Source organism: Nycticebus coucang, chromosome 2 (assembly GCF_027406575.1).
Source record: "Nycticebus coucang isolate mNycCou1 chromosome 2, mNycCou1.pri, whole genome shotgun sequence".
In the NCBI taxonomy this organism is placed as follows: Eukaryota; Metazoa; Chordata; class Mammalia; order Primates; family Lorisidae; genus Nycticebus; species Nycticebus coucang.
Genome location: NC_069781.1, coordinates 98,555,758 through 98,571,049, shown reverse-complemented (window position 1 = coordinate 98,571,049; position 15,292 = coordinate 98,555,758). Strand labels below are relative to the sequence as shown.

The following is a 15,292-nucleotide window of genomic DNA, read 5'->3' as shown; positions in this document are numbered from 1 at the left end:
CTCCCTCTGTTGCCTAGCCTGGAGTAACGTCATCATAGCTCACAGTAACCTCAAACTCCTAGACTCAAGGGATCCTCCTGTCTCAGCTTCCAGTGGAAGAGGGACTATAAGGGCGCCACCACGCCTGGCTGAAAAACTAGCAGTCTAGTTGACTGAAGCACCACTAAGCTGCAAAAGAATGCTTAATAAATGCCCATAATCAAAATGAATGTCCTACAGTCACATGGCACTTAATATTAGAAAACTCAATTCTTTGCTTTGTGTCTTCTAAGAACCTCACAGAGGAGTGATATGTGATGACACATGTTTCTGTGAAATTCTACTTCAGAATTTTTAGATTATTAAGAGATGCCAGGGAAGAACCACTTTTAATTAAAAAAGAAGCCTATCTTTGCCAATATAAATGATTGATTATATCAACTCCTAACTGTATCGCAAGGTGCTTACTGAATGAAATGACCTATCTTCACCACTCACCCCCCTCAAAAAAGAATGGTGGGAATTTGGTGCCTCATAATAAAAATGGAGTAACTAGACTACAAGGAAGAAATCCAACAGCAAAAATCTATTAAAGAACAGTCTAGAAAAAAGTATAATGGTCATGTAATTTGATTCTATGTATTTTTTGAATCCTAGATCTTCCATGAGGTTGAATCCAAACTCCAAGTAAATACAATACATGTGGACATACATTCTCTCAATAACTAAACTATTTCCTATTCTCATGCCAAAGCTTCCTCTATAATTTGAAAATAATCTCCCTCCTCCCCCAAAATACAAAAATATAGTTTAAACCAGTTCCCTACTGCCCCCAAACAATGTAACATCCTTCAGCTAGCTGGGTGCAGTGGCTAACCCCTATAATCCTAGCACTCTGGGTAGCCGACGCAGGTTGATTGCCTGGCAGAGGAGTTCAAGACCGGCCTGAGCAAGAGTGAGATACCGTTTCTACTAAAAATAGAAAAACTAGCCAGGCATTGTGATGGGTGCCTGTAGTCCCAGCTACTCAGGAAGCTGAGGCAAGAGGATCACTTAAGCCCAAGAATTTAAGGTTGCTGTGAGCTACAATGCCACAGCACTCTACCCAAGGTGATAGAGTAAGACTCAGTCTCCAAAAAAAAAAATTTTTTTAAATCCCTTAAACCATTGTCTCACTAAGTTCTACCATATCAAAACAAATGATCTAAAATTTAGAGAATTTAAAGAAATTCACCATTTGAATAACTATGGACAAGTTTGTTACTCTGGGCTGGACATCTGTTGTCTCTCTTGAGGATGTCCCATGCCTATTATCCTAGGACAAAAAACATTCCTAATGTCACCTTCCCACCTATAAAGGCTCATGAGGTTATGTATAATACAGGACGCAGGAAACAAAGGACAACTGAGAGCTCCTGAGGCCAGCACCCCTGTGTTTTAACTAACACAATCATTTCAAAGTAACGTAATGGCTATCCAAATAAGGAAAAAAATATATAGGGAAAAAATGCTCACAAAGGACCCAATACACATTTTAAACATCAAGCACAACAAAGGAAACCAGACTCACGTGAGGGGAATAGCATTTGTTTTTGATTGTCTTCTGCTTTTCAGGGCCCGAAGTCTATCACCTTGTGTCACTCCATTGATTTCGTCGTCATCACTGTACTGTGTAAGTAAAAAGACACTGAGCTAATGATTGAAGTTGCACTCATTAATGCAGCAAAGCACAGTGGCTACCTGCCCATATAAACACACATCCAGCACATACATACAGACACGTCAAGTTTCTGCAGAACTCTGACATACATTTCTCCTTTCAAAATCAAGCTACTGATCACATTTCGAGGCAACCAAGTTGACTTTCAGAGACACAGAACCCAACAGCACTCTTGTTACAAAACATAGAGACAGTGAAGAGACATGTGAGTTTATAATTGTGAAAACAATCTACTTAACATCTCACAATCCACTTACCACCACTTAATTTAGTATTGCTACCCCCCTAAACTCTTGGTTCTTTAAAAGCCCTTTCTCAATCAGCTCTCCTGAAATGGAACAAGGGGTGAGGGAGGGCCTGGGAACACCTAGGTTCACCTAAGAGCTCACATCACAGCCTTTGTCTACCCATACCTAGTTTACAGATACACAACTTTGTTTTAACTATTTTGAATAAGAAGTCCCTAGAGAGGGTTATAAATATAAAAAACTGTGTGACGATAATCCCTCAAAATGTGCTTTATTATTTTCACCTACAGTTTTCTCCATGCCCTAACAGGTTCTCAACAGCAGTTACAGCGACAACAATAGACTGACCAGCATGATTCCATTACCGGTTCGGGTTCTTGCTTGTCTCGGTTCTCAACCCCATTTATTGAAATGTCATCAACAGCAGAGAGGAGTCGGGAGAAGGCTGCTCTGTGTTGTCCATTCTCCTGGCCCCTTAACTTTTGACGAAAATAGTCACCTTCCAGCCACAGGCTTGCTTGTTTCCTAGAGCATTTAAATAACATCAAAATAGAGCTTTCCAGAAAGATAAACAAACGTTTGTTTCCTACCACACTGTACCAGACCGATTAGAGATAAAGGAAAATTCCACTTCCTATCAGTTTCCAGACCCGTGTGCTCCCTGTGGAATGACAAAAGCTTTCTATCTACTTACATCACCAAAAACTGTTGCTGAGGCCCAATCACTGAGCCAGGTCTACAGATTCTGACCCATGCAATGGTCTCAGCTGCTGTCATCCTGTAATGCTTCATGATGTAGCAGGATATCAGAGTGCCTGTGCGACCAAGGCCAGCTAGGAAGAGAAACAAATCAAATGAAACCTGTTCTCACATACACCAAAATTTTGTTGGACAGGTAGAAGTCTTTTTTTAAAAAGGCTTCCCATAATTCTGCATCTGTAGAGCAGTTTTATAGGCTGGTTTGATAACGAATCACCTGGGAAGTTTTTAAAAATACTAGTGCTCAGTCTTGTCCCAGAATGCAGATTTAATTGGTAGGAAGTACAGATTGGACACAGAGACTTCTAAAATCCTCCAGGGCATTCTATGCGTAGCTGAGACTGAGAATCACTTTTTAAGCATGATTCACAATGGGTGCAGTGTTTTCTGCCGTGGGTGTTTTGGGAAAATGGTACCACCATCTTTCCAAAAAAGAAAAGCTCACAATTTTGCACTTACTCCCACAACCAACTGAATTTTCTGCTCTTCTGTTATACCCATTTTCATTTTTTAATAAATGCTCTTAATGTTATCCTTCCAGTCTAGACTATTCTAGACTATTTATTCATTACATCCTGTGACGGTTAATTTTATGAATCAATTTAGAGGGGGATGAGCTCAGGTGGGCCTTGCCCAATCAAGTCTGAAGGCCTGAACAGAACAAAAAGACCAAACTTCCCAACAAAAAGGGAATTCTCCAGCAGAGGACCTTCAGACTTCATCTGCACCTCAGGCTCTCCTGGGTCTCCAAGCAGCCAACCCTGAGTGCCTATCTTCAACTCACTAGACTCTGTATTTGTGTGAGCCAATTTCTTCAAATAAATCTCCTATAAAAGTATCCTGTGGGTTTTGTTTCTCTGGAAAAGCATTATTAATACAGATTTGGATCATGAAGTGAGATGCTGCTGTAACAAATACATAAAAATGGAGAAGTGGTTTTGGAATTGGAATTGAAGAGGCTGGAAGAGTTTTGAGATATATATTGGAAAACGTCTCAACTGTCTTGAAAGGACTGTTGATAGTAACATGGACATGATTACTCTGGTACAGTCTCAGATGGGAATGAAGAATGTATTATTTGAAACTAGAGGAAAAACAATCTTCATTATAAACTGGCAAAGAAATTGAATACAAACAACTGTGTTCTAGTATTTTATGGAAGAAAGAATTTGTGAGTGACAACCTTGGAGATTTAGCAGAGAAGATTTGTAAAGAAAGTGTTGAAGGTACAGCCTGGTTTCTCCTTATTCATTAAAGTAAAACATAAGAGGAGAGAGATGAATGGAAGAAGGAACTGTTAAGCAATAGGGATCTAAGAACTAAAGATTCAGAAAATCCACAGTCTGTATATGTTGTGAAAATTAGAAAGCATGTTCTGTAGAGAACATCAAGCATGAAACTGAACAATTAAGCCATAAAGAGATTACTCATGTATTTAATCAGCCATCTCAGCAGAAGCCAGGAATAGAGATGGGATTATACCAGTAGAAGACACCATCTATTTGGACAAAAGAGGACACACATGGAATGAAATAAAGGAAGGCTTTCAGATTTCTGACAGTAGGTACTTCGGTACACGCATGCCTTGTCCTTCACAAAAAGAACAGCATGATACCAAAGGCAATTCAGTGATCCAAGGGCTGTCACAGCCAGCAACACACAGAGCATACAGGCCCACAGGCAAGGCTGTGTACTTCTGAGTTTCATGGGGTGGGGCCACCTCTACTGGCTACAGTGGGCCAGGCAGCCCCTGATTGTGGCATAGAGGGCAAAGTCACCACTGCTGAGAGTGCAGCATCCAGCCAAACAGGCTTATTCTCTAGACTTAAGATGTAACAGCATTTGTCTTGCTAGGTTTTGAACTTGATTGGCAGCGTAAAGCCTTTCTTCTTTCTAATTTCTTCTTTTTGGAATGAGAATGTCTAGGGTATGCTTATGATGCGATTACATCTTGAAAGCATGTAATTTGTCTAGTTTTGCAAGTCCACAACTGAGGAGGCACAGGGAGTCTCACTCACCTTTACCAGATGGCCTTGAACATGGAGTTGATGCTAAAAATGGGTTGAGATTTTTGGAGCATTTTGGGATGGGGTAAATGTATTTTCAATGTGAAAAAAAAAAAAAAAGGACACAAATTTGGGGGAGGCAGAAAGCTGAATGTTATATACCAAATTATGTCCCATGTGCCCCTCCCAAATCCTTTATCTTGATGTTTAACTCCCAATGTGACAGTATTTGGTAACAGGGCCTTAAAGGAGGTAACTGAGGTTAACTGAGGTCATAAATGTGAAGTCCTAGTCCAACAGGATTCCTTATAAAGTAAAAAAAGAGATACTGAAAGTGAGGGTACACAAAAGAAAAACCATGTAAAGACACAAAGAGAAAGCAACTGTCTCAGTAAGCCAAGAAAGCAAGGCCTCACCAGAAACCAATCCTACCAGTACCCTGGATCTTGAACTTACAGTCTCTAGAACTGTGAGAAAATAAATGTCATTAAAGCCACCCAGTCTGTGGTATGCTCTAACAAATTATCACTTCCTGATGCGGGTGGCACCTGTGGCTCAGTGAGTAGGGGACCGGTCCCATATACTGAGGGTGGCGGGTTCAAACCCAGCCCCGGCTGAACTGCAACCAAAAAATAGCGAGGCGTTGTGGCGGGAACCTGTAGTCCCAGCTTCTCGGGAGGCTGAGGCAGGAGAACTGTGGAAGCCCAAGAGCTAGAGGTTGCTGTGAGTCCTGTGACATCATGGCACTCTACCGAAGTAAAGTGAGACTCTGTCTCTACCAAAAAATAAATAAATAAATAAATAACCACCTCATAATGCATGTAAATTTTCACTGCACAATCTAATTTTCATACTTCCATCATTTTTTCCCTCCAAAACAAAGATCAAATCATACCAAATTCTCTTTGGGCTTTTAATTGGTCATCAGTGCATTTCAAAGTTTCACAACCACAGTAGTATTGACATTTTGAGCCAGACAAGTCTTTGTTGTAGGGGATGGTCCTTTTGCATTGTGGGACACCTATTAATAGCAACATCTATGGCCTCTATCCACTAGATGCCTTTCAGGTTGTGAAAATCAATGCCTCCAGACAGTCCCCAGGAGGCACCCTGGGACATCACTCCAGGGGGACAGTGAAGCACTGATGGACTGTAAGAGTCAGTGAGGTCTGGAGCTGAGGAAAACCAGCACAAAAGGCAAGTGCTTGGGAACCGGTGGGGACAAGCCAGCTGGCCAGCCTGCCCATGGACTACTGGGGACAAAAATGGTTCCCCTGCAGTTTTTTAATTTTGGTCTAATCTACCCACTGGAGCGGCCTTGGAGGACTGAAACGAATGGGTGGAATCAAACAGTGTCCAGCAGCCAGGATTGAATACTGAGTGGGTCTCCCACTGCCCTGGCAGCTAGCTGGGTACTGCCATTGTTGGAGAAACGGGCCATGTGGGAAAAACAGTTTGGCGAGTCCTAAACCATGGCTGGTTCTGGCACAACTGCTGAGTTCAGGCATCCATTCTTTTTTTTTTGAGACAGAGCCTCAAGCTGTCGCCCTGAGTAAAGTGCGGTGGCATCACAGCTCACAGCACCCTCCAACGCATGGACCCAAGCGATTCTCTGCCTCCACCTCCCAAGTAGCTGGGACTATAGGTGCCCACCACAACGCCCCACTATTTTATGTTGTTTGGTGGGCCCGGGATGGATTTGGGCCAGCTCAGGTGTATGTGTCTGGCGCCTTAGCTGCTTGAGCCACAGGCGCCGAGGCTCAGGCATCCATTCTTAGGGTGAGCTAAGCAGCCCTGGGAATTGTTGTCAGGGGGCACTGTGTGATGTGCTTCATAAGGAATTTGGCAAGGGCTGTAGGATTTCAATCCCACAAGGACTGAATGCTGATGAAGCAAACAGTCCCTGATTGAGGGCAACTAAATCAGGAAAACAGGACCCAATCTCTACTTCTAGGGGAGTGGTTTCCAGCCATAATTTTTCACAGCAAAACAGCCTATTTTCTCCATGTCCAACACCACAGAGCCACTTGATGTCCAGGCAAAACACATACACACACACACACACACACACACGATGTCCATAAAATTCAAGTGCAATTTAAAATAGTTTATTAAATTAGTTTAAAATAAATTAAAATAGTTTAAACTATTTTAAATTGCACATGATGGACAAATTGCTGTATATAGTTTTATATATATATATATATATACACATACACACATATATGTATCTTTGTTTTTTTTATTGGTCGTATACTTATTTTTTTCATTTTTGCTTTCTTCAATAGCAAGAGCTATTGTTATGATTTTTGTTATGATTTTTAAGCCCCTTTTATTCTCTCTTTTTTATTTCTCTCCCTTTGTCTCTCTTTTGGTAGAGATTTTTCTTCTCATCTTTCCCACACAAATTTCTCACGTAACAGCTAAGATATCCCTTTTCTCCTTTACCTTATATATTTGTATGTGTAATTTTCCTTATCTATTTTTTGTTCTTTTCTCTGAGTGCTGGGGTGGTCACGGCCTTGGTCTGGCTCAAGGAGATCATGAGCTCATGACCTAGGTTCTCTTTCTAGCTTTGACCTTTGGAATGACAATATTGGAAGGTCCCCACTGCAACATGATGCTGAATTTTTAACTTTTTTTTTTCTTTCCTCTCTTTCCATATTTGGCCGAAGTGGGGCCTTGCTTTTGCCCAGGCAGGTAAGGAGCTCCAGACTTCAAGGGACCCGTCCAACCCAGTCCCCCAAAGTCCTAGAGTTGTAGGTATGGCCGTAGCACCCTGCCAAACAACACTATTTCTCCTATCACTCCCTTTCTCTTCTTTCACCCCCACGCCCCCTTTTTTTCTTTTTCTCTTCTTTTTCCCTTGTCGCTCTTTACCCATCTCTTCCTTTTGGCCCTATACTGAAAGGCCACTTCAACACCTAAGGTCTGAGACATAGTTAATTTAAAGTGAAGGCAGGGAGTGAGAAGGAAAAAAATAGGGAAAAGGAAGAGAACAAGAAGAAAACACACATAAGGAGGAACCAACAGAAAATTTCTGGCAACATGGAAAACCAAAACCAAGCAACCCCTCCAAGGGACCATCAAGAACCTACTGCAGAGAAGTTCATCTATGAAGAATTAATGAAAATGACAGAAAGAGAATTTAAAATCTGGGTTGCAAAGACAATAAAGGAAATTAATGAGAATGTAGAAAAATAGAACCAAAAAATGGATGAATGATACGAAGAATATAACTAGGATGTGGCAGAGCTTAAGGAATTGAAGGAGCCAATCAGAGAATTTAAAGATGCAGTAGAAAGTATCAATAACAGATTAGACCACGGAGCAGAATCTCAAGCTAGAGGATAAAGCTCTTGAGCTAACCGAGGTAGTTAAAGAAGCAGAAAAGAAGTGAGAGAAAGCAAAATATTTGCTCAGAGAATTATGAGACTTCACAATGCATTCAAACATACAAATTATAGGGATCCCTGAAGGGGAAGAAGAATGTCCCAAAAGAATGAAAGCCCCACTGGAGGATAGCATAAGTGAAAATTTACCAAATTTCACTAAAGATCCAGAAACACTCCTTTTAGGGGGATATTGAACCCTGGATCATCTTAACACAAACAAAGCATCTCCAAGACACATTGCAGAGAACATGTCCAAAGTCAAGAAAAAAGACAAAATTCTAAAAGCAGCCAGGAGTTAAGCACCAATTGAGCTACAGGGGCAGATCCATCAGGGTGACAGTGGACATTTTAGTTGAAACTCCCCAAGCCAGAAGAAAATGGTTATCTAACTTTAACCTTCTTAAACAAAACAATTTTCAGCCCAGAATTCTATATCCTGCTAAACTAAACTTCAAAATCAACGGAGAAATAAAATCTTTACTGACATGCAAACACTGAAGAAATTCACCACAACTAGACATCACAGTGGCCCATCAGCAAAATAAATACCCAGAAACTGAAAGATAAAACTTGCTTCCACAATGGCACAAAGGATAAAACTAAGCAAGGAACATTCACAAAATAAGATGACTACAACTCCACCACACTTATCAATTCTCTCAATAAATGTAAATGGATTGAATTTCCCACTGCAGAGGCACAAGCTGACAGACTGGATAAAAAAGCATAAGCCATCCATTATGCTATCTCCATAAAACACACCTAACCTAAAGACAAATCTAGACTCAGGGTTAAGGGGTGGAAAACAGTATTCTAGGTAAATGGAAACTAGATGAAAGGAGGGGTTGCAATCTTTATTTTCAGATACAAGTGGATTTAAAGCAACTGAAGTTAAGAAAAAGATGGTCACTTTATTCAGGTCAAGGGAACATTACAAGAGGACGTTTCGATTCTAATATTTATCCACCAATGTAAATGCTCCCAGATTTATGAAACAGACTGAGCTTGGTCTGAGAAATATGACATCACATAAAATAATTAAGAGTGGAATTGGAATGTTTCTAACAGAAATGTTAAATACCAGGGTGATAGATAACCCAATTATCCTGATTTTACTAATTCACATTGTATGAGAATATCACATTTATCCTATAAAGATACAGAACTATTATGTACCCACAATACTTTAAAATATTTTTTAAATTTTTAAATTAAAAAAAAAAAAAGAATATAGTCTCCATAAAGACAGGCTTTTGGGGTCTGCTGTACTCACTGACATATCTTAGAACTTAACCATATAGTAGGCACTCAATAGATATTGGATAAATAAATGAACACATTTCAAAGAGATGAGCCTTTGTCGGGTTATTTATGAAAATAAGTTGTACTTCTCATATGAAATTACAGTTTTATTTTTATTTCTTAAATATTTATTTATTTGTTTGTTTAAAATACAGAGTCTAGCTGTCACCCAGGCTGGAGTGCAATGGCATGATCATAGTTCACCATAACCACAAACTCTTGGGCTCAAGCAATCCTCTTGCCAAGTGGCTGAAACTACAGATGTGTATCACCACACTCAGTCATAAATTAGGGCTTTAAAGCACTCTTTTAAAAATAAAGGCAGTTTCAAGTGTCCTAACTATTCTCTAAATGAGTAGGATATGTTTCTACACATACATTCATCCATGTATACCATTCTTTAACCCTAGAAACATACCTTTACAATGTACTGCAATGGCACCCTCAGCATTTTCACAAATATCCAGAAATTCTTTGACAATAGCCTCAGTAGGAGTACTGCCATCCGCAAAGAAAAGATCATGGTGATCGAAACCAGCATCCATAAAGCGTTTAGCATCATACATCCTTTTATTCAGACGAATAATGGTAGTAACATTGTGATTCTTAAAATACTGAATATAAGTCTCAGGAGAATGTTGGTGGTAACCTACATAAAGAAATGCACCAGACACTATAAATGCAGAAAGAAAACAATGGGTAATAGTTTCACCTGTAATTGGGTGGAGACAGAATCTAGACTGGGGAATGAATACCAATTTGATTATTAACTGTAAAAAAACAAAATAAAAATAAGTTAAAATGCAGGCAGAATGATGTATTGAAATGACCAAATATTCTTAAATAATTAAGAGTTAATTAAACTTAGTTTCACTTTTTGGCCTGTTTCAAAAGAAAATACTGGATGAATGCTTCCAATAACAAAACTATACTGGCCCCATAGTTTTGCGTACCATTTTCAAGTCTGGATCTTGCATGAGGTCCACAGAAGGCAATAAATCGGTCTGGTATTATCCAATTTAAATCTCCATTTTCTGCTTTCTGCAAAGGGAAGACCAGCACGATTCATTTTTAAACTTAATCTCCTCCCCACCTTTCTGCTCAACATTGAGTCTCTGATGGACTTTAAATCCATTTGCTTTAGTAGAAAATCTTTTTATAAATGGTCATGAGACAGGAATTTAAAATTTTCCCTGCAACAAGAGAAGAACTAATTAACTTCTCCTGGTCCTAATAACCTCCTTTTTATAGCATTTCTTTTCTAGGGTAGTTAGCCCTTAGAAAACAGAACTACCTACTGCCATCCAAACACACTAAATACTTTGTTATTTTATCTCAAGTACTTTGGTTATTTCATTTAAATAAGTTATCTTTATAGTTGCTGCCAATTAATAAGAAAGCAAACTTTTCCAGTATGAGGGATCAGGAAACTTCCCTATTTACCTGAATGTTTACCTGGCTTCCAGCAGGAGCAATCTTAACCTCTTGAATGAAGGAGAAAAAATTATCTATTTTGGTTTCTGGCTTCTCAATACATACTTACTTACCTATTCATAGAAACACATCTTTCTATCATTTTTCTAACTATTTATTAAGGGGATCAATCAAAAATAATCTCACTAAACCCACCAGGAAACTCAAAATTAAAAGTATACTGAGATCACAGTTATCCCTACAAAACACCCATAAACATAAACTGCTATGTAAAACAGGTTATTTCCTGTTAAGTCTTTTTGATTAGTTATCAACACAATTATAACAGAGATATAGTTCAAATTTATAAACAACAGAAACACACCTTTTCCTGAAATGAATAATAGAGACTTTTAAGCACAAAGTAAGAGACATTTGATAGTGGAGAAGAGAACCAAAGATAAAGAAAAATCCAGATAAACTAGCTTTACAATTGGCTTATTTATAAATGTACTGAAAAAGGACTAAGAAATAAACTGAGTTTCATTTTTCTGTTGTTATTTTCTTTTTAACTGAGTTTCTTGAGCATCTACAGGGCCCAGGTAGGTAACCCAAAACCAATTTACTTGACTTCATTATCAACACAGGGAATTGATGAACCTATATGCATGATAAATGGCCTAAGCAGGAATGAAGACCACAGCTGCCAGGTGTTCCTATTTTTTTGAGACTGTGTCACACTCTGTCACCCTGGGTAGAGTGCCATGATGTCACCGCTCACAGCAACCTCAAACTCTTGGGTTCAAGTGATTCTCTCGCCTCAGCCTCTCCAGTAGCTGGGACTACAGATGTGCGCCACAATGCCCAGCTAGTTTTTCTATTTTAGGAGAGACTGGGTCTTGCTCTTGCTGGCACTGTTTCTAAACTCCTGAGTTCCAGCAATCTACCCATTTTGGCCTACCAGAGTTTTAGAAAAGAAGTATGAGCCCCATGCTGGGCCCAGATGTTCAATTTTTAAGTGAAATTTAAAAACTTGTAGGTTTTTTGTTTTGGGGGAGGGTTTTTGGCCAGGGCTGGGTCTAAACCCACCACCTCCAGTATATGGGGCTGGCGCCCCACTCCTTTGAGCCACATGTGCCACCCAAAACTTGTAATTTTTTAATACAAACCTGTGATTACAAATCTGGTTGGCCACAATCAGATTTCATCAAATTTCTGGCCTTGTAGATTAAGATACATCCTGAATTCAGGGAAGTTAAAACAGTGAAAAAATGGGTGTTGTGGCATCAAGTAGATGAATATACTAACCTCAAATTTCGAATTACACTATAATAAGCTAATCAAAAGTGGTCTAAGGGCTTCCCTGTGTATAGGTGCAGTTTCAGTGGATGTAAAAACATTTGTGGGTGTGCTCCTGCTGCTCAGGTCCCCGACAGTAACAAGAAGGAGATGGTTTTTCATCCCCCAGTGCTCCCTAATAACATATAAAGCCATTGCTATGCTACACCAATGGAACAAACACCAACTGGTATTTTTAGTAGTTTTATGTACTTAAATATAATTTATGTTATCTTAAATATTTAATTTTATAAAGACAAGTACTAAAAGGTATTAGTAATTTAGTTATACTAAATTAGGATAAGATGGTAAATATATATCTTACTTTATTAATGAACTGCTATTGCAGAGAGATAGGCTCTAATCAATCCTATTTCTATAATAGCTTTTACATCTTTGGTACATCATAGCAACAGCAAATTCTCCTTATTAATTCATCAATAAAATAGTTCAGTTAGACTTAGGAGTTTGAAATAATAGTCACTTCAGAAATTGACAGTGGAAAAAGTTAACCAAGAACCCAATATACAGCTGCATAAAGTGCTAAGGAATCACCCCTCCAGCATTAGACAAAAAGTCTGCTCAAGATAACTTTAGCAGGATAAATGGACAAGAGTCTACAAAACTATTCTTAGCTGGACAAGGCCCTTAGCATAGCATCTTACTGAAGCCACAGAATCAAATTATGTATTCTTTTAAAAAAATACGCTGTTGAGGGTGGTGCCTGTGGCTCAGTGAGTAGGGCACCAGCCCCATATGCCGAGGGTGGCGGGTTCAGACCCAGCCCCGGCCAAACTGCAACAGAAAAATAGCCGGGCGTTGTGGCAGGCGCCTGTAGTCCCAGCTGCTCGGGAGGCTGAGGCAAGAGAATTGCGTAAGCCCAAGAGTTAAGAGGTTGCTGTGAGCCGTGTGACGCCACCGCACTCTACCCGAGGGCAGTACAGTGAGACTCTGTCTCTACAAAAAAAAAAAAAAAAAAAAATACACTGTTGAAAAATGTGGAACCCAAAATCACAGGTTTTGCCTGCCTGGACTGTCCCCTCACCCACTGCATCTTCTTAAAAAAAATCATCTGGATGGTTTGATAGGGCTGACGCAGGAACCTTGGACTTCGAGACGGCCAAAGAACTAAGGCCAGCAAGAGCATCCCAGATCCCTTCTCTGAACACAGGCTGTTTCAGGTACAGGCACACAGTCAAAGCCAGGCTGGGAGAGACATTCATGGGTCTTCTGCTGAAGCTAAGATTATCATTCTTTTCTGATCAATTTGCCCAACTGGTAAATCAGAGCTGCTGGTGGCCATTTCTTACTACTAGAGAGGGCTGGCCTGAGAACAAAACTAGCTTTAGTCCAATTTCTGATATGTGGCTGAGCATCTGAACAGGGTCATATTTGAAGCCGTGTCTGCTTGTCAACATTTAATTTACGTAATCCAATATATATATATATCTATATTTTTTTTACACTGTTTATGTTTATTGTCCATAACTTGCAACCAGAAGTATTCTGACTTGATACAAATGAAAGGTTATGATAAAAACAAAGATATTTTCCAGGAGTAATTAGATATATAATCACTAGTCACCTCATCATACCCTACACTAAGGGTTTTACAAACACTATCTCACTTGGCTTCTGGTATCTGGAAATCAGTCACAACATTTAATGAGATTTGATTTGTATGATAATTATAAATACTAAAAAATATTTAAAATAAATGTTATGAAGAATGTATAGGTGCACAGTCCTTCTGGAACCAAGCATCTAATGCAGAAATCAACGCTGAGAACTGGGACTTGAGAAACAGAAGAAGGTGAAGATGACTTTTTCACGCTGTATGCATCTCAATTTTTTTCAAACAAAATTTTTACTTCTGTACGTAAAATGGATGAACAAAAAAAGTTAAAAACAAGACGGAGAAATTTTTGTCAAAGAATACAAACTTTCAGTTACAAGATGAACAGGTGCTAGAGATCCGATGTGTGATTGCATCCTTCAAACAGGCTGAGAGAGTAGATCTTAAGTTCTCATCGCATACACCAAAAAAGGTAACCATTGTAAGGTGATGAACATGTTAATTAGCTTGCAGTAATCATTTCACAATATACACACATATGAAAACATTACTTCATACATCTTAAATATATACAAGTTTCATCTATCAATTATTCCCCTCAATAAGGCTGGGAGCAGTCAGGCAGGGAGTTAAAAATATTATCCCTGAAGACTTACTTCATAGTGTTCATATTCATCAAGGTTAAATGAGTTGAAATTAAGGAAGCCATACCGCATTGCCTAAAATCCAAAAAAAAAGTTTTTAAGAATAAAGATGCAAATAAGAAAATAATTTCCTATCCAATTTCCTAGTAATAAATACCAGGAGGCACTCCAAAAAGGTATAATTATATTTAGATTACTTTTCATTGAATAGTTTTCAAAGCAAGTGGGCTGTGCCTTGTAAATGCTTCTGGTATCTGGAAATCAATTACAACATTTAATGACATTTGATGTTTTAATTTTCATTTACCAATTATCTATGTAACCTCACTAACTTACTGAAGATTCAGTATCAATGTTGGCTGAAGAGTCAGAAGTTTAGGGTTCAAATATAATGTACAATCCAGTCTCTAAATAAATAGTAAAGAGGGGGAAAAAAAATCCATAATCTGGTTTATTCCAAACAAGACCCACACACTTAATCAGTATCTTCACTCTCAAATCTTCTATCTTGCATTAAAAGATGAATGTTCCCTATACGAAAGACAGCCCAACATAAACATGAAGTTAAAAATTCTTAGCAAAAAAAGTTCTATATCCTTTAAGAAAATACCAAAAGAAATTCTGTTCTATCCTATAGCCTCACTCTGTGGCAGCAGGCAGAAAATCCTGAGCAAAAGAAACAGAACATCTATTTCCTGAGACAAGGATAAACAGAGCTGGCAGCCTCTGAGAAACATCCTCCCTGCTCCCTGAGCACTACGCCAGACAGGACGGAAGCAAGAACTTCTGATCCACAGGTAGCTTGGGTTCAAAAAGGAGACTCTTGTAAGCTCCTAAAATTTATTACTGAAATACAAATGTAAAATAAGAAGGCTAAAATGCCAACCAAAAGGTCTTCATTTTGTAAGACAT

At 39.0% G+C, this 15,292-nt stretch overlaps 1 protein-coding gene across 10 annotated transcripts in view; it reads right to left on the bottom strand.

Moving 5' to 3' along the window:
- The window catches only part of CDC14B (cell division cycle 14B), a 117,970-nt gene that overhangs the window by 18,529 nt on the left and 84,149 nt on the right, over positions 1–15,292 (bottom strand). For all 10 annotated transcript variants that reach the window (XM_053577021.1, XM_053577039.1, XM_053577030.1 and 7 more), the window contains exons 7-12: positions 14,393–14,455; positions 10,363–10,450; positions 9,828–10,058; positions 2,642–2,780; positions 2,313–2,472; positions 1,550–1,647 (exon numbers count right to left, since the gene is read on the bottom strand). In XM_053577021.1, coding sequence (XP_053432996.1) covers positions 1,550–1,647; positions 2,313–2,472; positions 2,642–2,780; positions 9,828–10,058; positions 10,363–10,450; positions 14,393–14,455 — 779 coding nt within the window. The remainder of the gene's footprint in view (positions 1–1,549; positions 1,648–2,312; positions 2,473–2,641; positions 2,781–9,827; positions 10,059–10,362; positions 10,451–14,392; positions 14,456–15,292) is intronic.